General features: G+C 43.3%; 2 protein-coding genes across 3 annotated transcripts in view; both read right to left on the reverse strand.

The window, feature by feature from the left end:
- tmem192 (transmembrane protein 192) overlaps positions 1–9,772 on the reverse strand; it is a 34,152-nt gene extending 24,380 nt beyond the window's left edge. The window contains exons 1-2 of one of the 2 annotated variants that reach the window (XM_078542133.1): positions 9,609–9,772; positions 726–875 (exon numbers count right to left, since the gene is read on the reverse strand). In XM_078542133.1, coding sequence (XP_078398259.1) covers positions 726–875; positions 9,609–9,638 — 180 coding nt within the window. In that variant the 5' untranslated portion in view covers positions 9,639–9,772. The remainder of the gene's footprint in view (positions 1–725; positions 876–9,608) is intronic. The other variant, XM_078542142.1, reaches the window with a different exon arrangement.
- Positions 1–23,078, reverse strand: part of sorcs2 (sortilin-related VPS10 domain containing receptor 2) — an 874,344-nt gene that overhangs the window by 843,455 nt on the left and 7,811 nt on the right. The window lies entirely within an intron of this gene.

Raw genomic sequence — 23,078 nt, forward strand, 5'->3', positions numbered from 1 at the left:
CATAAGTAGTTGATCAGCCGTGGTCTGTTTGAACAGCAGAGCAGGCTTAATGGGTCAAATGGCCTACTTCTGCTCTTATTTCCTATAATATAATAACCTGAATTTTATAGTCATTAGATTTCAGGAACTTGCAAAGGGAAGTTCTTTTTTTATGGGGTGTGCCATAATCATCTTTAGGCACATAACAAGTTTATCTATAAGCATATGCCATACTTTTAAAATACAAATTGGAAATGAAAGTATCCAAAGTATGTTTTGCATTCGGCAAGAGAAAACAAAAGTTTCTGTTAAACTTGTACTTGAAGAAATTTTGCCATAAAAGTTTACCATTGAAGGTCACCAATTGAAATACATCTTAAACCAGTCAACCACATTCCCACTTCAGAAGACAATTTTCTTGTTTATGGTAATTTTTCTATTTGTCCTATAAATAGTATCTACAGTACTAAAAAAAATCACAAATAGAACTAAATATGTAAACCATGAAATATCATTTGTTACATGGTCTACTAGGACATATTTATGCACAGGGAAATAAACTTTAATCTGTTTTACAGATAATATGCTTTCAGAATGTCAGATTAAAAGTAGCTATTGAAGATTCATTACATTTTGCAGAGTTTTGAGTATAGTAGTGCACACAAAGAAAACCCAACATTGGATTGCAACACAAATCAACTAATCTCTATCCAGAGATGTTCCTATATAGGAAATCTAACACTCACATGCAGAAATGTTAACAGAATTGCCCAACATACTGTTGGCACACCTTTGAAAGGAGCTCTCACATCACCAACTAGAGCATCAGCATAAAGAAGGGGATAGTCTATTAGAGGATCCTCTTCCACACTCTGGGTTACATCAATGGATGAGTTCTAAAAAAAAAAATAAATGATGCATGAAAATGCTGGAGACACCCGACTACATCCTTTGTCCAACAGCATCTGCAAGATGTTTGCTTACACAAATCAGAGCAATCAGTTTGGCATTGATCATTTGCAATAAACACACTTTGTAGCTTTTGTATCTTAACTGCCCAAAGGTGACATCTAAAGGTGAAAACTTCACATCCTGTTATCCCACATTAACCCCTCATACACAGCACAAACATTTTCATGATGAAAGGAATCCAGGTGCATATCACATGCAGTACACACACCATCCACACCACATTAGGCAACAAGTTCCTTTCCTTAGCAGTGTTAAGAGACAGACATGAGTAGCTTTGCAACAATATTAACAGTGCAATGATAGATGCACCATTACAAATTTGATTCACGTTGAAACATCTCAGAAAAGAAACAGCTTCTCTATCTTTAAATTTAAAATGTACAATTGTCAGGGAACAGGTCAGCAGCATAAATTTCATCGTGAACGCTTTGTGTACAACTGCTGAGGGAGGACAAAATGCTCACCTAACTTTCATAAATCAAGGCACAATATATACTAAATTCAGGTAAAATTGCAAATCAATTGTAAGTGTTCTGTCATAAATTAGTTTCCCCAGTTTGTTTTCAAAATATTTAGATAAACATGCTGATACAATTATAGTTCAGCATATACTTGTAGTGAAAAAAACATTTTGTAGAATTTAAAAAAATAATTTTTTTTAAAATGAAGGTGCGCTCAAATTAAATCATTATTCACTTAAGTTAGTCTCACTTTTTAAATTTGTTCTTGGGATGTGGGTATCACTGGCTAGGCCAACATTTATTGCCCATCCCTAATTGTCCTTGTTTAGAGCTACATTGCTGTAAGTACTGAAGGGACATTAGTGAACCAGATGGGTTTTTACGACAATCGACAACGGTTTCATCAGACTTTTAATTAATTGAATTTTTCATTGAATTCAAATTCCACCATCTGCCTTGGTGAGATTTGAACCCAGAGCGTTACCCTGGGTCTCTGGATTGCCAATCCAGTCACAATACCACTATGCCAACGTCTCCCCCATGAAGACTATCTGTTCTCAAAAAGCTCAAGTTTGTTTTCAAATAAAATTTAGAAAAACAAAAAGCACAACTTATAAAATAAGAAACTTGAAGTTGCATTAATGCATCCTAGAAAATGAATGCATTCAGGGGATTGCAACCATAGGTACAGTTGCTCATTCCCTTCAGCTGGCAGTAGCTGCACATTGAAAAAAAAACATCAAGTCAAAACCCAGACTTTTTTGGGAAGTTAAGGTCTTGGGGTAAAAAAAATTGATGAAAAGTACTCTCTCAAAATGTAGTAGGTAGCTTAATCGTGTTAATGCAATTATTTGTCATTAAAATAGAAACTTTGTCCTGGAATTTGTAGGGTTTTTGACGGTGAACTGTCAGCATTCACTGTCATTAACTCTCTGAACCTGACTGCAATTTCAGGATTGAGCTAATACAAAGATCCTGAATTTGCCATCTCTCACCCACCCACCCACCCCAGAGCCAGCAATCAGTGGAATCAATTGATCTGGCCCCTTTCCCACTCCCAGATTGTTGTGAGAAACCCCATAAAAAGTTAAGCCTTGTTAAATGAGGTGTACCTGGGTTTTTAAAACAGCGATCTGAATCATAATTACTGTTGAACTATCGATCTGGCCCTTAAAAGTGCAATGTTGTTAAATTTCTCCATTTTGAATAATTAAAAGAAAACTATGTAAAAATTTAATAAAGGTTTGTTCACAATATTTAATCTTCATGGTATTTCAGATTCTACCTTAGCCTCATATCTATGTCCCAATCTTTATTTCACTCAAAGATTCTCAAAAAAATGGATTATCAGCACTTTATTTCCTGATTCGCTCTGTGAAAATTCTTTAAAGTGACTGGCTGCTTAGACAGTTGGATGACTTCATTGCAGCTCAATGCTGGGAATTCTCATTAAACTACATTACGATCCCTCTGGTACGTGACTGAAGTTCTCACTAGCAATCACTAGACCTCTCAGTGCAACTTTCACGTCAGCAGTGATCTGCATAATTGTGAACAAGGCCAACGTTTTTGTTTGAAAGCAACATTGAATAATTATAGATTGGTTTAGTTTTGTTCTTATTCCATTTTCAAATGAATAGATTTAACTCAGTCAAGGTTTCTAAATTGCATTTTTAAATTTGAGCCATCAGAAAGAATGAAACATTACTTTTTCCATACAATTCTCACATTTATAGTTATGATACAGTAATAAAACCTATTACATTTCTAATTAAAGGTCATTGGTATTAAAGGTTCTCTCTCTGCGGATGCTGCCTTGACTCTGTTTCCAGCATTTTGTTTTTTCCTTAAAACTCAAGGTTGGGAATCCTCTGTTGAAAAACTATGCAGGTAGGGTAATCTGAGCCTGTGGTTTTTATTTTCCTCAGATTACTGGATTCAGTTACACTTTGTTAGCTCTCACTGTTTTTATTTCATAGTTGCCTTGCCATCACGTTTCTTCCCACCATCTGTTGATAATCACGTCATTTTAATCACATCTTGTTTTCCCCATTTAAACATTTCACATGTCCAAGTTTTAGGTTTACTTTTCCAATATCCCTTTTAAAAGTGTTTTTTAGTTATGATAAACAGCTTAAGCAAATATTAATTTGTCTGTTCACTCCACAATACTAACTGACCAGCTGAGTGTTTCTAACCTTTTCTGTTACTCAAGCAGAGGCTGTGTTGGATGTGCTTTTTTAATATGTCCCCCAGAATTGTTCCAGAAGGTTGAGCACCAGGTTAGATTTGATATGATTGTCAAAGTAAGGCCAAGGCCAACAATGTGCTGGTGTCAGGCTTTGACACAGTAGATTTGAGTGTAATGGGAGTAATGAGAAGAGTGTTTAGGGAAAAATTAATTGGGAACCACCCAAAATAAAACCAATGTTTCAAAAGGATAGTTGGAAGAAAGTTTAAAAAAGGTACTTTCAAAAAAGGACAAAATTTAAAAAAACGAGTAAATTTCATGTGAAACTGATTAGTTGCATTTTTGTTCACTGGCTCACTGTGTCTTCTCCAACTATTTGCCTTCTTTCAGCCCATACTTCCATTTTCAGTGGAATGTAGGCATGGATGACAGAGATACAATGTTTATATTGTTTGGTAGGAGAATGCTGCATACAACTGGACCCATGCTGATACAGGTTACCTAACATGTACCTTTTCAACTGACATCAATACAGACAATTGAGGGAGTGGGTGAGAAACAGACAGCAAAAAGTGACCTCACTTCAACTTCTTCCTCTAACTAGCACTTTACACTCAAGTGACCATGTTTCTTTTTCCTTGAATCGGGCTTCCCCAACAAAAGCTTCAGTCCAAAACAATCTGCTTTTTGGGGGAAGTGGGGGGAGTCACAAGGAAACACCAAGCATCAGTAGACAGCATATTTAGGGCCAGGCAGGCAGCTGTTGCAGGATGCAAATTCCTGCTTTACAGGGGTTCTCATTGAGCCATCAGCAGTTCTTCCTGCAGGTCTGAGCGAAACTCTAGAGCTCCTCTCCAATAACCTTGAACATTTCTTTTATTCTTTCACGGGACATGGACGTTGCTGGTTAGGCCAGCATTTGTTGCCCATCTCTAATTGCCCTCAAAAAGTGGGTGGCAAGTCCCCTTCATGAACCACTACAGTTCATTTGTTGTAGGTATACCTACAGTGCTGTTAGGAAAAGAGTTCCAGGATTTTGACCCAGCGACAAGGAAGGAATGATAATATAGTGCTAAGTCAGGATGGTGTGTGGCTTGGAAGAGAACTTGCAGGTGGTGTTATTCCCATATTCTGCTGCCCTGTCATAGGTGGTAAAGTTTGTGGGTTTGGAAGATGCTGTCGAAGAAGCCTTGGTGAGTTGCTGCACCGCATCTTGTAGATGGTACGCACAGCTGCTACTGTGCAATGGTGGGAGGAGTGAACGTTTAGGGTGTTGGATGGGTTGCCAATCAAGCAGGCTGCTTTATCCTAGCAACAGATTGTTGCCTCCCAAATTTGTACTGATCTTTCCAATAATTCCATGTTCAATTGTCCTTTAGGGAGGGAAATCTGCTGCCCTTACCTGGTCTGGCCTACATGTGACTCCAGACCCACAGCAACGTGGGTGACTCTTATATACCCTCTGAAATGGCCTAGCAAGCCACTCAGTTGTGTCGGACTGTTACAAAGTCACAAAAAAAAAGTGAAACGGGACGGAGCACCCAGCATCGACCTAGGCACCGGAAACGACAACAGCAATATCAGCCCCGTCAACCCTGCAAAGTCCTCTTTACTAACATCTGGGGGCTAGTGCCAAAATTGGGAGAGCTGTCTCATAGACTAGTCAAGCAACAGCCTGGTATGGTCATCTCACGGAATCATACCTTACAGATAATGTCCCAGACACCACCATCACCGTCCCTGGGTATGTCCTGTCCCACCAGCAGGACAGACCCAGCAGAGGTGGCTGCACAGTGGTATACTGTCGGGAAGGAGTTGCCCTGGGAATCCTCAACATCGACTCTGGACCCCATGAAGTCTCATGGCATCAGGTCAAACATGGGTAAGGAAACCTGATGATTTCCACTCCACCCTCCTTCAGCTGATGAATCAGTGCTCCTCCATGTTGAACATCACTTGGAAGAAGTACTGAAGGGTGGCAAGGGTGCAGAGTGTACGCTGGTGGGGGACTTCAAAGCCCATCACCAAGAGTGGCTCGCTAGCACCACTACTGACCGAGCCTTAAATGACATAGCTGCTAGACTGGGTCTGCGGCAGGTGGTGAGGGAACTAAAGCGAGGGAAAAACATACTTGAATTCATCCTCACCAACCAGCTTGCTGCAGATGCATCTGTCCATGACAGTATCAGTAGGAGTGACCACTGCACAGTCATTGTGGAGACGAAGTCCGACCTTCACATGGAGAATACCCTGCACCGTGTTGTGTAGCAATACCACCATGCTAAATGGGATAGATTTCAAATAGATCTAGCAACTCAAGACTGGGCATCCATGAGGGGCTGTGGGTCATCAGCAGCAGCAGAATTGTACTCGATCACAATCTGTAACTTCATGGCCCGGCATATTCCCCACTCTACCATTACCACTAAGCAGGGGATCAAAAAAAAAATGCTGAAAACACTCAGGTCTAACAGCATCTGTGGAGAGAAAGACAGAGCCAATATTTTGAGTCCGTACGACTCTTCTTTAGAGCTCTGAAGAGTCATGCGGACTCGAAATGGTGGCTGCCTTTCTCTCCACAGATGTTGTTAGACCTGTGGAGTTTTTCCAGCATTTTCTGTTTTTGTTTCAGATTTCCAGCACCGGCAGTATTTTGCTGTTAAGCCAGGGAATCAATCCTGGTTCAAGAATAGTGCAGGAGGGTATGCCAAGAGCAGCACCAGGCATACCAAAAAAAAGTGCCAACCTGGCAAAGCTATGAACACAGGACAACTTGCATGCCAGACAGCATAAGCAGCAAGTGATAGACACAGCTACACAATCCCACAACCAACAGATCAGATCCAAGCTGTGCAGTCCTGCCACATCCAGTCATGAATGGTGGTGGACAATTAAACAACTCACTGGAGGAGGAGGCTCCACAAATATCCCCGTCCTCAATGATGGAGGAGCCCAGTACATCAGTGCAAAAGATAAGGCTGAAGCATTTGCTGCAACCTTCAGCTAGAAGTGCCGAGTGGATGGTCCATCTTGGCCTCCTCAGGAGCTCGCCAGCATCACAGATGCCAGTCTTTAGCCAATTCGATTCACTCCCCATGATATCAAGAAACGGCTAAGGCACTGGATAGTGCAAAGGCTATGGGCCCTGACATTATTCCATCAATAGTACTGAAGACTTCTGCTCCAGAACTTGCTGCGCCCCTAGCCAAGCTATCCCAGTACAGCTACAACATTGGCATCTACCCAGCTATATGGAAAATTGCCCAGGTATATCTTGTACACAAAAAGCAGGACAAATCCAACTTAGCCAATTACCACCCCATCATCAGTAAAGTAATGGAAAGGGTCATCAACAGTGCTATCAAGCAGCACTTGTTTAGCAATAACCTGTTCACAGATGCCCAGTTTGGGTTCCGCCAGGGCCACTCAGCTCCTGATCTCATTACATTCTTGGTTCAAACAGGGATAAAAGAGCTGAACTACCGAGGTGAGGTGAGAGTGACTGCCCTTGATATCAAGACCGCAATTGACAGAGTGTGGCATCAAGGAGCCCTAGTAAAACTGGAGTCGATGGGAATCAGGGGGAAAACTCTCTGCTGGTTGGAGTCATACCCAGCACAAAGGAAGATGGCTGTGGTTGTTGGAGGTCAGTCATCTCAGCTCCAGGACATCACTGCAGGAGTTCCTCAGGGTCATGTCCTCAGCCCAACCATCTTCAGCTGCTTCATCATAAGGTCAGAAGTGGGGATGTTTGCTGATGATTGCATAATGTTCAGCACGACTTGTGACTCCTCAGATACTGAAGCAGTCCACGTCCAAATGCTGAGGGGGCTTTACAGAGTCGATGTTGAGAGAATGTTTCCCCTTGTGGGGGAATCTAGAACTAGGGGGCACAGTTTCAAAGTAAGGAGTCTCCTATTTAAGACAGATGAGGAGGAATTTGTTCTTTCAGAGGGTCATTAGTGTTTGGAATTCTCTTCCCTAATGAGCAGTGGAGGCTGAGTTAGACAGATTTTTGATTGACAAGGGAGTCAAGGGTTACAGGGGAACAGCAGGAAAGGAGTTCAGGAAAGTGGAGTTAAGGGCACATCAGATCAGCCAGGATCTCATGGGCTGACAGGGCAGACTTGCTGTATTAAATGGTGTACTCCTACTTCTAATGACCCTAAATGACATCCCAGACTATTGTGACCATTGTAAAATATCCCTCCGCATCCATCTCAAAAGGTCTGCAGCCTTTGAATAGTTGACTACACCATTCCCTAATGTCTCTGTGTCATCCAGCTGGATTGGATTGCCCTCACCTGGTCACATTATTATTTTATCGAGTCATAGCCAGAGAATCACCTGCTGCGGCTTATCTTCTTACTCCCACACTATTACCTCTGGAGTCTTCCAAGAATCTAACCTTGGCCTCCTCTATCATCTAGACTGGCAACACCCAGCTCTAACTAAATTACCATCTCTTTTGAACTCTCCACTATCTCCAATTTGTCACACTGCTTATTTGATAAGCAGTTCTGGACAAGCAGAAATTTCCTCCAGCTATGTACTGGGAAGACCAGAACCACAACCTTTGGTCCCTGCCACAAACTTTCTTCTCTAACCACCAATTCTAGACTTCCCCCGGTCATGGCTGGAGGCTATTAAGAGTCTTTGCTATCATAGTATCTGACTTGACCCAAAGATGAACATCCAACATGTTCACTCCATCACCAGGATACCCATTTCCATTACATCATCCCTGGGAACCCTGCCTCACCTTTTTTGCTGAAATCCTCACTCATGCCTTTGTTACCTCTAGATTTACCAACTCAAACAGACACCTGGTTGACCTCTCAATTTCCACTGTCCATAAACTTGAGCTTATCCAAAACTCTACTGCCATATTTAACACACACCAGGTTTTGTTCACCCATCACCCCCATTAAGCAATACTTTGACTTTAAAATTCTGATCGTTTCCAAAACCCTCCATGGCCTCACTTGCCACATCTCTCTAATCATTTCCAGCCATAAAACCCTCATTTCTGAACTTCTGCTTTCATTCTCAATTGTAATAGATCTACCATTGGCAACACTCAGTTCTAAAATTCTCCTCCTTAATCTCTAAGGTTCCCCCTCTTCCTTGCTCAACTGTTCTTATGTGCTTGATGTCAAATTTTGTTGCATAAGTTCCTGTCACAGATACACATCACGGCTAATAAAACATAAGGGCAAATTTTATGAGCTTCTAGCTTATTAGAATCCAAAACATAAACTAGATCAGTCCCATTTCAAATGATACTTGGGAAGATTTGGATGTAAAAATAAGTTCAATTTGACAATATAAAGTGGTTGCAGCTATGCATCAATAATATTATTGATGCATAGCTGACTAATGTCCTTTAGGGAAGGAAATCTGTCCTTATCTGGTCTGGCCTACATGTGACTCCAGACCCACAGCAATGTGGTTGGCTCTTAACTGCCCTCTGAACAAGGGCAATTAGGGATGAGCAATAAACGTTGGCCTAGCCAGTGACAGCCCACATCCCAAGGACGAATATAATAAAAATGAACAGAACCTTATGCAAAAAGCTGTTTCAACACAACTTCAAAAATAATGTGCAGGGTAAAAGGCGGAGTATTGGCACCAGGTGAGCTGCTCGTTTGGAGAGCCGCTACGGACACGATGGGCCAAATGGCCTCCTGCGCCATAACAATTCTGTGTTTCAGCTTAACACTTCAACTTCAAAAGACTGAAGTTACCCAAGATATGTAAGAGTGCATCAGTTGCAGTCCTGAGAGAACATTATTGTAGTTTTATGGAAAAAAAAACCCTATTTTTCTTCATATATTAAAAAAGGAACAAACAACAGGAGTGGCATTTGCAAATTCTGCTGCACACAAGGCAATGTCCGGGGGGCGGGGGGGGTCTCGCCCGTGGGCACTGACTGACAGCTCTGCCTCCAGGATGAGAGGCGCAGGCCCAACATTTAAAACTGAACTCCCCCGCCACTGACTCACCTCCTGCCGCTGCCTCGCCTCTGAGCTCATCGTTAATGGCAGGCGTGAGAAAATATAGAAACAGCAGCGAATTCTGTGACACTAATTGAACCAGCTGCAACAGGCTCCACACCGCCACCAGGCAGTGCCCCAGTTCACTGCTTCCCCCGGTCCGTTGCGCAATCTCGTCCCGCTTCTCTCGATGGCCGCATTTATAGGTTCCGCCTTTAAATTCCTGCGCGCTCCCATTGAACTCCAAACCACAGGCGCACGCGCCCTCACTGCGCTGAGGAGGAGAGAAACTACAAAAAGAAACTTGCACAGTGGGAAAATAAAGAGAGAGAGAGAGAGAGAAGGGGTAAAGAGGGAGGGCTATAGAGAAAAAGTGGATACAAAGAGAGAAATGGGGCTAAGGGAGATGGGGGTGTTCCAGAGAAGGAGCCATATAGAGAAGGGATACAGGGAGAGGAATACAGAGACTGTGATATAGGAGAGAGTATACAAAGAGAGAATAGAGAGTGAGGGGAGAATGCACAGAAAGGCATATGTGAGAGAGGTATAAAGAGAAAGGATACTGTAAGGAATAGTGAGAGGAACATAGAGTGCAGCTATGGGGTGGGGGGGGGGATAGAGAGAGGAGAGCATAACAAAAGGGATATAGAGAGAAGGAAAAGAGTTTCAGAGAGAGGGGTAATACAGGAATACAGAGAGCAGGAGTTATGAAGCACAGTAAAGTATACACACTGAGTGACAAAAGGGCTGAATTTTAAAATGATGGAGCTTGTGGTGTGGTGTTAAGACAGTTAAATTGGCAGTGCATCAGGAAACAGCGCCAAACCACCAAATTCCAGCTTTCACTCCAGGACATTGAGCTGCATGTGTGCATCTCCCTCAGATGAGATGGTTACCAAATACCATATGGGGACAGTGATCATTGTATTATATAGCTATGGAAATGGACAAAGAACAATCTAGAGTAAGAATAATTAACTGGGGGAAAGCCAACTGTTACGATCCGGGTTAGGGACCAGTAACTTTTTGTTTAAATTAGACAAAATTTTAAATCCCAGTTACCCACTGGGAGAATAAAATCATAAGATTTCACAGTTTTAAACAAACAAAATAAACTTTACTATACAAAGCCAGAAAAGTAAAACACTCTACAATATCCATCTTATACTCTAACATTTATAATTAACATGAGGTAAATATGAATTAACAGGCAAACTATGATCAAACACACCACACTGCACATTAAATGACAGATGTGACTAAGACAGATGCTACGGATTTCTCAGCAACTGTTGAGTCACAAAATCTAGCTAAAACTCCTACTCCCTCACAAGAGATTTCAACTCCTCACTTTTGAAGATCTACCCTCTGAATTCCATCAAAAGCCACTCAACTTGGACTGTCTCAATGACTACAACCCTCCCGATGGTTCAATCTCTTCTCCTGAGACTCTAATTTCCGGCACAATTTCAACTCTTTCACAAATCGCTAGCTTCAGTAAGCCAGCACTGCCCCTGAGTTTTTCCAAACTCCAGTCTCCTAGCTGCACCGAGCTACAAATGGCTCTCAGGACTTCTCTGAGCCCTAACTGCCTGGAGTCTGCTAACAGCTCCCAGGTCTATTCTGTGACCTGCTAACCACACGAGGTCCAAACTGCAACCATCACTCCTCTCCCAACCAATACACAGATAAATTGAAACCAGAGAATCATCTTAAGCTCGACCCATCTCCATGACGATGTAGCCTTTCAGAGTTCACTGAATGTTTTTAAACTAACTTAGCTCTAACTCCCAAAACAAAATATCTCTCTGGGCTACACTGCCTTGCAAGCAGTGTAGATATCACAGCTCCAGCTAATTAAGCCCACCTGCTTTTTAATGGCTCTTACCTTTCTAGCTGTTAACCCCTTAAATCAACATGGCCCCAACCTTTTAAGTGTAACAGACTCCAAGCTGCTTTAGTTGCATTTATCCCATTTTCTACTGTTAAACTTTAATCTTCTCAGAACTAATCATTAGCTCTAAAATATTGACATGAATCACAGACTAGATATTTGTCACAAGCTCCATTGGGGCAAGAATGGATCTGTGCTGAACAAATTGGATTCAAATATTGGCAGGAAAAATGATAGCTACACAATGGTCAATCTTCAAAGAAGACATAGTCTGGGCACAGTCAAAGTATGTTTCCTCAAGGGGAAAAGGTAGGACAAACAAATCTGGAACTCCCTGGTTGACAAAAGGGATAGAGATTAAGATGAAGAGGAAAACGTGTGCTTATGATAAATGTCAGGTGCATAATACAATGGAGAACCAGGTTGAATATAGGAGCTTCAGAGGAGAAATGAAAAAGCAAACACAAAAAGCAAAGCGAGAGCATGAAAAGGGACTGGCAGCTGCACAAAAGAGAATCCCAAAGTCTTTTATAGACATATAAATAGTAAAAGAGTGGTAAAAGGAGGAATAGGGCTGATTAGGAACCAAAAAGGGAATTTAGGCATTGAGGTAGCGGGAATACCTGAGGTATTAAATGAATACTTTGCATCTATCTTCACCAAGTAAGAAGATGCTACCCAGTCCAAAAAGGAGTGAAAAAGGAGGTAATTAATACACTACAAGGATTTAAAACTGATAAGGAGGAGTTATTAGATAGGCTGTCTATACTTTAAAGTTGATAAAACACCAAGACCAGATGAGATGCATCCAAGGATACTGAGGGAAGTGAGAGTGGAAATTGAGGAAGCACTGGCCATATTTTTCCAGTCTTCCTTAGACTCAGGGGTGATGCCAGAGAATTGCAAATGTTACATCCTTGTTCAAAAAAGGGGGGTAAGGATAAGCCCAGCAACCACAGGCCGGTCAGTTTAACTTCAGTGGTGGGGGAACTTCTAGAAACAATAATTCAGGACAAAGTTTATAGTCACATGCACAAATTTCTTAATAAAAGAAAGCCAGCATAGATTTGTCAAAGGAAAATCATGTTTAACTAACTTACTGGAATTTTTGAAGAGGTAACAGAAAGGGTCGATAAGGACAATGCTGTTCATATGGTGTACATGGAGTTCCAAAAGGCATTTCATACAGTGCCATACAACAGACTTGTAAGCAAAGTTATAGCTCATGAAATAAAAAGGGACAGGAGCAACATGGATACGAAATTGGTTGAGTGACAGCAAACAGAGAGTAGTGGTTAATGGATATTTTTCAGGCTGGAGGAAGGTTTGTAGTGGAGTTCCCCAAGGGTCAGTGTTGGGACCCTTGCTCTTCTTGATATATACTGTTGATTCAGACCTTTGTACAGGACACAATTTCAAAATTTTCAAATGATAGGCAACTTGGAAGCATTGTGATCAGTGAGGAGGATGGTGTAGAACTTGAAAAGGGCATAGACAAGTTGGTGGAATGGGTGGACAAGTGGCAGATGAGGTTCAATGTGGAGAAGTATGAAATGATTCATTTTCAGTTTCGTTTGAAGAACATGGAGAGACAATATGGAGTAAAGGGTACACCTCTAAAGGAGACAGAAGAGCAGAGGGACTGGGTTTGTATGTGCATAAGCCATTGAAGGTGCAGGATAGGTTGAGAGAGTGGCTAATAAAGCGTACAGTATCCTAAAATTTATTAATAGGGGTATAGAATGCAAGAGCAAGGAGGTTATGTTAAACTTGTATAAGTCACTAGTTCAATCTCAGCTGGAGTATTGTGTCCTGACCTGGGCGTTGCACTTTTGGAAAGATGTGAACGCATTGGAGATAGTGCAGAAAAGATTCATGATAATGGTTCCACGGATGAGGGATTTAAGTTATGAAGATAGATTGGAGAAGTAGGGACTGTTTTCCTTGTAGAAGAGAAGGCTGAGAGGAAATTTGATTGAGATATTCAAAATCATGGGGGGTCTGGACAGAATAGATAGGGAGAAACTGTTCCCACTCATGAAAGGTTCAAGAATGAGAGTGCACAGATTTAAAGTAATTGGCAAAATAAGCAAAAGCAACATGAGAAAAATTTGTTTCATGCAGCGAGTGGTTAAGATCTGGAACGCACTGCCAGAGAATGTGGTGGAGGTAGGTTCAATTGAGGCATTCAAAAAGAAATTAGACTGTAATCTGAAAAGGAAGTATGTTCAGGGTTACAGGAAGAAGGCAAGGGAGTGGCAATAGGTGAATTGTTCATTTGGAGAGCCGGTACTGACACGATGGGTCAAATGGCCTCTTTCTATACTGTAACAATTCTATTATTTTATGATGCTAATTGACCTATTAGAGTTATATTGCCAGTGTTTTCAGTTTAGCATGTCATCCATGGGTTTCCAGGGCTCCCTGAAACTCCACAAAAGCAATTGGCTTCTACAGTTTAGAGGTTTCTTCTATATTTTGGAAGTATGATCTATCACATCAGAATGGATGCCTTTAGATCTAGATAAGGACCAAGATGGTCAACCATAGCAGCACCAGCAGCAACCTTCTGGGCACAGACCTGTAGAGAAAAGGAAGCAGCAGAAAGCTGCAGCTCACATGATGCACAGGGTCTACCAGCAAACGATCACTTTCCTTGACATGTCAAAACAAAAATGTCTCAGGAGGCTCAGGTTATCACATCACGTCAGGTGGTGGTGGGCATCTGCAGGAGAGGAAGATCTGCTGCCAGTCAAACCTGATGGTCATACTTTGCCAGTGGCTGTTGAAGTCATTGCCTCAACTTTTTTGCCCCTGGATCCCCCATGCTCTGCCGGAGACATTTGCGGGATCTGTCAGTTAGCAGCCCACAAATGCATAAGACAGTTGACTGACAACCTGTTTACCAGGACTGCTGATTAAATCAATTTTGCCTGTGATGATGCCAGTCAGAATGAGTGGGAGCTTATGTTTGTAACTCTGGCTGGCTTCCCACAGATGAAGAGGCACACACATGGCAGTCAGGGCAGCCACAGATCACCCAGGAATATTTATCAACTGCAAGGATTTCCACTCCATTGTGCAACTGGTGTGTAACCACAAAAAGATCATAATGTAGGTGCGTGCAAGATTCCTGGGAAACTGCCCTGATGCTTTTGTCCCATAGCAGACCAACCTCCTTGATGTGTTTACACCTGGAAGCTGAGTTACTGGGTGGTTGCTAGGAGACAAGGGATATCAAATCAAAAAGTGGCTGATGGCATCTCTCAGAAACCCAAGGGATGAGATCCAGGAGTGGTACAAACATGACCACCAGATTGTGGTCAAACAAGTATTGCCATGTTAAGGGGGCATATCAGGTGCCTGGACAGATCTGGAGGCGCCCTTCAGTGGACACTAACCAGGGTTCACAGAACGGCCGTGGTATGCTGAACTCTGCACAACATTGCATAGCGACCATGGTTGGACCTGCAGGAGGACCAAGGTGCAGAGCGCATATATCTTTTGGAGAGTTCGGAGGAAGAAGATAAGATGGAAGAATGTGATGAGAACAACCCACCACCAGCAATGCATATTGCTGCCCAGGATAAAAAAGTAAAAAAGAAAGACTTGCATTGATATAGCATCTTTCACAACTACCAGACATCTCAAAGTGCTTTATGCCAATGAAGTACTTTTGAAGTGTAGTCACTGTTCTAGGATGCCAAGTATCTCAGAATATTGTGATGTTCACTTAGGTTCTTCCAGTGCACTCACCTCGTAACCACACGAAAAATCTATTTTTCTCCCCCACCGCCCTGCAAGCCCCATAAGCTCCTAACATAAAGCAGTCCTGCAAACAACCAACCACCCCCTCCACATCTCCCTGTTGGTTGTTGTCAATTTGTTCTCATTCATCCTCAATTAACTTAAAAGGCCACATGCCAGCAAGCAACCAAGAATGAGCAAGACAGGAAAGTGGTAGAAAAGAATAATACTTAGGTGCTTCGAGTACAGAAGCCTAATTATAACAATGTCTAAGACCCCCATATGCATATCCTTGTGCAGCTGTAAATCTTTAATCTTCCTTTTCCTCATGCTGTTACATAGTGCAATCTCTGTGGCTTTAGTAGGGGTGGAGGGAAGGCTACTCAAATCCCTGCTCTGATTGTTGAGATGCTCTTGACCAAAGTCTTCTGGGCCTTTGAACCCCTGAGGGCCCCACCAAAGACTGTTCCACCAGAACCTGCACAGGGCCAGACTCGGCCACTGGCAGAGGCAGCATTTCGGGTGGTGACTGGCAGAGCAAGTGGGAAGTGGAAGTGCTTTGAGTGCAGTCTCCACTTTCATTTCCCTTTCACCATTATCCCTCTTATAGCCCAGCCACAATTCACTGCTACCACTGAGCCAGACAGTGTGTCGCTGCACTCAGTGTGGTATCGCAAGAACAAGGCTAAGGTGTTGTTCATCCTCTGTAAGGTGGCCTCCAGAGTCTGCACCACCTTGGTCAAGACTGGCATAGACTCCTCTGATTGCTGCGTTTGTTGTTCTATGCTCTATCTATCAATGGAGGAAACATCATTGCAATGCTATGCGATGTCAACCCACTCATGCTTGATTCGGATTCCTGCAGTCTCTCTGCAGTGTGGACACTATGCTGGAAGGTCCCCATCCCTGGCAGGCAGGCAGGTCGAGACTCTGCTGATCTCCAACACTACCTCCTCTGTGCTTGTTCACTGTAAGATGGCTGGAGGCCAGGTCTGGTCTCTCCCCGTCTGGTGTTTTGTGCTGTTTTCTCCAGCAGCAAGGGAAAGAACAGATCGGTGAGTAAGTGTGATGGCATGTGTTCAGTCAATAGATGGAGGGCATTTGGTGTGGGTGAATATCAGGGAGAGACACAACATTGTTTACTGATGAGTGTAAATGGCACTGGTGGGTGGATAGATGTGGATGTGAGAAAGTGCATAGCCAGAGAAGGATGGGTGCACTTGCATGGTAAGTCAGTAAGAGAAGTGATGAGTTGGAGTAGCTTAAGAAGATAGAGTGAAGGGGTGGGATGATTGTATAGTGAGATGTAGGTACATGTGTCACTGCACTCACCTTTCCTGACCTGGCTAGGCCATGAAATCCCTTCCTGTGCTGCATCTAAGATCATGGCACTCCGCTGCTGCTGACCTCCTTGGCAACCTCCAGTCACACCTTCTTGGTCTTTGTCTTATGTTTCCTACATCCATTGCTGGGGCACAGTATCTCCTCTTGGCTTTTCATAGCCACATGCAGCACATTTAGGGGGGATGCCAGGATGGTGGGGGGGGGGCAACAGTGAAATATGATGTAGCCAGTGAACGTCTCCTTTCCCTTTTTCACCTTCCTCCTCTCTTTCCAACTCTAACTCCTTCAGTATGCATCTTCAGATTGTACCTTTAAATACTTGAGTCATGTGGGCCAATATCACACCCAATGCTGTTGACCGAACAGGAAACATGCAATTGAAATAATAATAAGGTGGCTGGTCTTGATCTGACTTTTCCTGTTGTAAACAGCAGTTCGAAAAGATGTTGAACATCCATCATTTTCAAGTGCAGTATTTATTGTTCATCATCATACAGAACCTTACATAGCATGCATTGGTGTAGACAAATGTTATGCGATTGTAGGTCACACACACAAGCTCCCCCTTTTATACACCCTTACTGCAACTCAAAAGCTATTGAGCCTTCCTAAGCCAATCACTAGCTTACACCCAAAAACCATTGCACAATTACAGAGATGCCACCTAACAATGTCCCTGCCTGTGCAGATTTCAATCTTCTGACCTCTTACATCATCTATTTTGATCGTTCAGGCAGTTATGGCGCTGCTTTGGCAACATAAAGGGGCATATTTTTATACTAGAAACATATGACGTCCTTAATGGTTAGTGGTCCTTGCGCAGAACCAATCATCCTAGTCTTCACAAAAGACATTGGTCCTCCTCCTGTTTACAGCATGCCAACAAAGTTACGACAAAACCTTGATTTGCATACACATTGAGCTCTGCTGTATCCCATATTCTTGCCTGTGGCTAGCAACCATCTTTTGCTAAATTCCCCACTGCTTATTTCCATGATTCAATTAACCCTTTAACAGCCCAACTGTTTAATACGAAAGAATCACCTAAACTGGTTTAGCCTATTCACCCCATATGTTCCAACAGTGGCTGCATTAAAAAGCCACTGATGGTTGCGCTTAACAGATTTCCAGGTTTCCCACAGGATATTGGACCCAACAGCTCAGAAACCACTTCCCAGATAAGACTGGGGCCCAAGATACAGCAAAAGGAAAGCAACAGCAATGACAACTTGTGTTTTTATAATGCCTTAACCACAGAAAAACATTCCCAGACGTTTCACATAAGTGAGTATCAAACAAAATTTGATACCGAGCTAAATAAAGAGCTATTAGGACAGGTGGCTGAAAGTTTGGTTAAAGAGGTAAGTTTTAAGTAGAGTCTTAAAGAAGAGAGCTACGGAGCAGGAGAGATTTATGGAAGGAATTCCAGAGATGGGGCCCTAGGCAGCTGAAAGGAATGGCTGCCAATGATGGAGCGAATAAGATCAGGAATCTGCAAGGCAGAATTTGGAGAAGCGTAGAGATCTCATAAGGTTTGGAGGAGGTTTCAGTGATAGGAAGCGAAAGGCTTTGGAGGGATTTGAAAACAAGAATGAAAATTTTTAAATTGGGGCATTGCTGGACCGGGAACGAATGTAGATCAGCAAGCACAGAGGTGATGGGTGAATGGGGCTTGATGTAAGTTAGGACGTGGGCAGCAGAGCTTTGGGTGAGCTCAAGTTTATGGAGGGTGGAAGATGGGAGGCCATTCATGAGGGCATTAGAATAACCAAATGTAGGGGTAACAAGGGCATAAATACAGGTTTCATCAGCAGAGGAGCTGAGGCGGGGCAAAGACAGGTGATGTTATGAAGGTGGAAGTAGACAATGTTGCTGATTCAATTGATATGTGGTTGGAAGCTCATATTGGGATAAAATAGGACACCAAAGTAACAAACGGCCTAGTTCAGTCTTTGACAGTGACAAAGCAGGGGGTTAGAGTCAGTGGCTAGGGATCAGAGTATGTGATGGGGACTGAAGCCAATGGTTCTGGTCTTCCTAATATTTAGTTGGAGGAAATTTCTGCTTAACCAGAAAAGTAGATCGAACAAGCAGTCTGACAAATCAGAGATAGTGGAAGAGTCGAGGGTGTGGTGGTGAGTTAGAGTTGGATATTTTCACTCTACATGCGGTACCCGGCATTGTGTTTTTGGGCGGTGTCACCAAGGCCAAGCATTGAAAAATTGGAAATAGGAAGGAGCCAAGGCTACATCCTTGGGGGACTCCAGAGGTAACAGTACAGAAGCAAATCAGTGCAGATGATTCTCTGGCCATGAATTGATAAATAAAGATGGAACCGGGTGAACGAAATGGAACCAGTCCCATCCAGCTGGATGAAGGAGGAAAGGCATCAGAGGAGGATGGTCAACTATGTCAAAGGCTGAGGGCAGGTCAAGAAGGATGAGGCAAGATAGTTTACCATGCTCACAGCCATGGACAATGTACTTTTGATGCCGTGGCAAGGCAGAAACCTGGTTGAAGGGGTTCGCACATGGAGTTTCTGAAAGGATGGGCACAGGTTTGGGAGGCATCAACACATTCGAGGACTTTGCAGAGGAAAGGCGATGGGGCAGTAGTTTGCAAAGACAGGTTCGTTAGGGGTAGTTTTCTTGTGGGTGCAGTTGGGGGGAGGGGATTATGATAGCATATTTGAAAAGGAATGGGGACAGCACCTGAGGAGATGGCACTCATAGCAATATTTTCTAGCAGGTGGACCAGGAAGGGAAGCTGAGTGGTCAGTAGTTTGGTGGGAATAGGGTGGATGGAACAGGGCAAGATGAGCTCAGAGAGAACATGAGGTGAGATAGAGAAACTAGAGAAAGTTATTAGTTCAGGGCTAGGACAGACACAAAATTTGGTTTGGTGGGCTTGGGGAAAGGAGGGAAGCAGCAGCGGCAGCTGAGCAGATGGTCTGAACTTTAGTGACAAGGAAGTCCATGAGTTGGAGGTCGGGGCAGAAGGACAAGGTAAAGGTATTTAAAAAGACAGTTTGTAATGGAGTAGAGAATTAAGCCAGCAGTTTTGTTTGCATTGCAGGATGATCCTGAAATAGTTAAAAAAGAAATATACAGAGAGTGATAGATTGAGATAAACATAATGGCAGAGAGAGAAACAGGCAGAGAGAGAGATACAAATAAAATGACTGACAGATAGAGATACATTTGTGACAAAGACCAAGAAAGCATCAGGGAGACGTAGCTAGAGAGTGAGAAAGTGATACAGCAAAACAGAGTGGGAGAGAAAGATACATATACAGATACACAGCTACTGACAGATACAGACAGACAAACACGGGAGGAAGAGACAGCAGTAGAGATACAACTGGTAATATTAATACTGCAAAATCCCCTGACTCGTTATAAGATTTGCTTCATTTCCTCCCTTTCAATCTCATCATAGGGTCTCTCCCTCCTGTTATCCATGTTTTTGAACTGACGCAACCTTATAGACATTGTGATCTGTGCCATTTCCTTTCTGTATGTGCTAAATGATGATGAACAAGTGCTACTTCGAAAATCCCTCTCCTGCATAGTTGAGATGGTGATGAAATAAATTTGCATGCTTTCCTCCTACGCTGCCAGGTTAAGAGTGAAATTTGTGATCATATAGGCAAACTGCAAAACCCTTTAAAAGTCTGGAGCTATATTTATTCTTAAGATTGAAATATGCCAAAATGAGTGAGTCGCTCTTGCCCACAAACTGAATAATAAGTCTACTCCTACAGCTTCCTTCTTTTGTGCCTTTATACTCCCTTTGAAGAAGAAAGTGAAGTAGTGGATGTGAAATAGTGGAAGGATGACTAATAGCCTACCTGATACAATAACATAATGGTTTAAAAATCAGGGTACGTGAGATCAAATCCCATCATGCGGGGAATTTGAAATGAGTTCATTAAATCTAGAGTAAAAAACTGGCACCAGTAATGGTGACAATGAAGCAATTGGATTATTGTATAAACCCAACTAGTTCATTAATGTCTTTTAGGGACAGAAATCTGACATCCTTGCCTGGCTCAGCCTTTATGTGACTCCAGACACATAGCAATGTGATTGACTCTGAAATGACCTAGCAAACCACACAAAAACAGAATTACCTGGAAAAACTCAGCAGGTCTGGCAACATTGGCGGAGAAGAAAAGAGTTGACGTCTCGAGTACTCATGACCCTTCAGTAGAACTGAGTATAGTTAGGAGAGGGGTGAAATATAAGCTGGTTTAAAGTCGGGGAGGGAGGGGGGGGAGAAAAGTTGTTTGGGGGGTGGGGGGGGGGTGGTTGTAGGGACAAGCAAGCAGTGATAGGAGCAGATAATCAAAAGATGTTACAGACAAAGGAACAAAGAGGTGTTAAAGGTGGTGATATTATCTAAGAGAATGTGCTAATTAAGAATGGATGGCAGGACACTCAAAGTACAGCTCTAGTGGGGGTGGGGTGGAAAGACTGACAGGGTATTATAGTTACAGATTTAAAAATAATGGAAATAGGTGGGAAAAGAAAAATCTATATAAATTATTGGAAAAAACAAAAGGGAGGGGGAAGAAACGGAAATGGGGGTGGGGATGGGGGAGGGAGTTTAAGATCTAAAGTTGTTGAATTCAATATTCAGCCTGGAAGGCTGTAAAGTGCCTAGTCGGAAGATGAGGTTCTGTTCCTCCAGTTTGCGTTGGGCTTCACTGGAACAATGCAGCAAGCCAAGGACAGACATGTGGGCAAGAGAGCAGGGTGAGGTGTTAAAATGGCAAGTGACAGGGAGGTTTGGGTCTTTCTTGCGGACAGACCGCAGGTGTTCTGCAAAGCGGTCGCCCAGTTTGCGTTTAGTCTCTCCAATGTAGAGGAGACCGCATTGGGAGCAATGAATGCAGTAGACTAAGTTAGGGGAAATGCAAGTGAAATGCTGCTTCACTTGAAAGGAGTGTTTGGGCCCTTGGACGGTGAGGAGAGAGGAAGTGAAGGGGCAGGTGTTGCATCTTCTGCGTGGGCATGGGGAGGTGCCATAGGTGGGAGTTGAGGAGTAGGGGGTGATGGAGGAGTGGACCAGGGTGTCCCGGAGGGAACGATGCCTACGGAATGCCGCCAGGGGGGCTGAAGGGAAGATGTGTTTGGTGGTGGCATCATGCTGGAGTTGGCGGAAATGGCAGAGCTCCTTTGAATGCGGAGGCTGGTGGGGTGATAAGTGAGGACAAGGGGGACCCTATCATGTTTCTGGGAGGGAGGAGAAGGCGTGAGGGCGGATGCGCGGGAGATGGGCCGTACACGGTTGTGGGCCCTGTCAACGACCGTGGGTGGAAAACCTCGGTTAAGGAAGAAGGAGGACATGTCAGAGTAACTGTTTTTGAAGGTAGCATCATCAGAACAGATGTGACGGAGGCGAAGGAACTGAGAGAATGGGATGGAGTCCTTACAGGAAGCGGGGCTGTGAGGAGCTGATGTCAAGGTAGCTGTGGGAGTCGGTTGGCTTGTAATAGATATTAGTGAACAGTCTATCATCAGAAATTGAGACAGAGAGGTCAAGGAAGGGAAGGGAAGTGTCAAAGATGGACCATGTGAAAATGATGGAGGGGTGGAGATTGGAAGCAAAATTAATAAATTTTTCCAGGTCCCGACGAGAGCACAAAGCCGCACCGAAATAATCATCGATGTGCCGGAGAAAGAGTTGTGGGAGGGGGCCGGAGTAGGACTGGAACAAGGAATGTTCCACATACCCCATAAAGAGACAGGCATAGCTGGGGATCATGCAGGTACCCACAGCCACACCTTTTATTTGGAGGAAGTGGGAGGAGTTAAAGGAGAAATTGTTCAGTGTGAGAACAAGTTCAGCCAGATGGAGGAGAGTAGTGGTGGATGGGGATTGTTTGGGCCTCTGTTCAAGAAAGAAGCTAAGGGCCCTCAGACCATCCTGGTGGGGGATGGAGGTGTAGAGGGATTGGACGTCCATGGTGAAGAGGAAGCGGTTGGGGCCAGGGAACCACTAGAGCTGTACCTTGAATGTCCTGCCATCCATTCTTAATTAGCACATTTTCTTAGATAATATCACCACCTTCAACACCTCTTTGTTCCTTTTGTCTGTGACATATTTTGATTGTCTGCTCCTATCACAGCTTGCTTGTCCCTACAACCACCCCCCCCCAACAACTGCTCCCCCCACCGCCGCCCCCCCCCCACCCCCCCACTCCACCTTAAACCAGATTATATTTCACCCCTCTCCTTACTTCACTCAGTTCTGCTGAAGGGTCATGAGGACTCGAAACGTCAACTCTTTTCTTCTCCACCGATGCTGCCAGACCTGCTGAGTTTTTCCAGGTAATTATGTTTTTGTTTTGGATTTCCAGCATCCGCAGTAGTTTTTTGTTTTTAGCAAACCACACAATTGTATGAAACTTGTATAAAAAAGAATGAAACCGACAGGCCACCCAGCATCAATCTAGGCACTGCATTCAGACAGACAAAGGCACACCTAAC

Source organism: Cetorhinus maximus, chromosome 1, assembly GCF_964194155.1.
Source record: "Cetorhinus maximus chromosome 1, sCetMax3.hap1.1, whole genome shotgun sequence".
NCBI classification, from domain to species: Eukaryota; Metazoa; Chordata; class Chondrichthyes; order Lamniformes; family Cetorhinidae; genus Cetorhinus; species Cetorhinus maximus.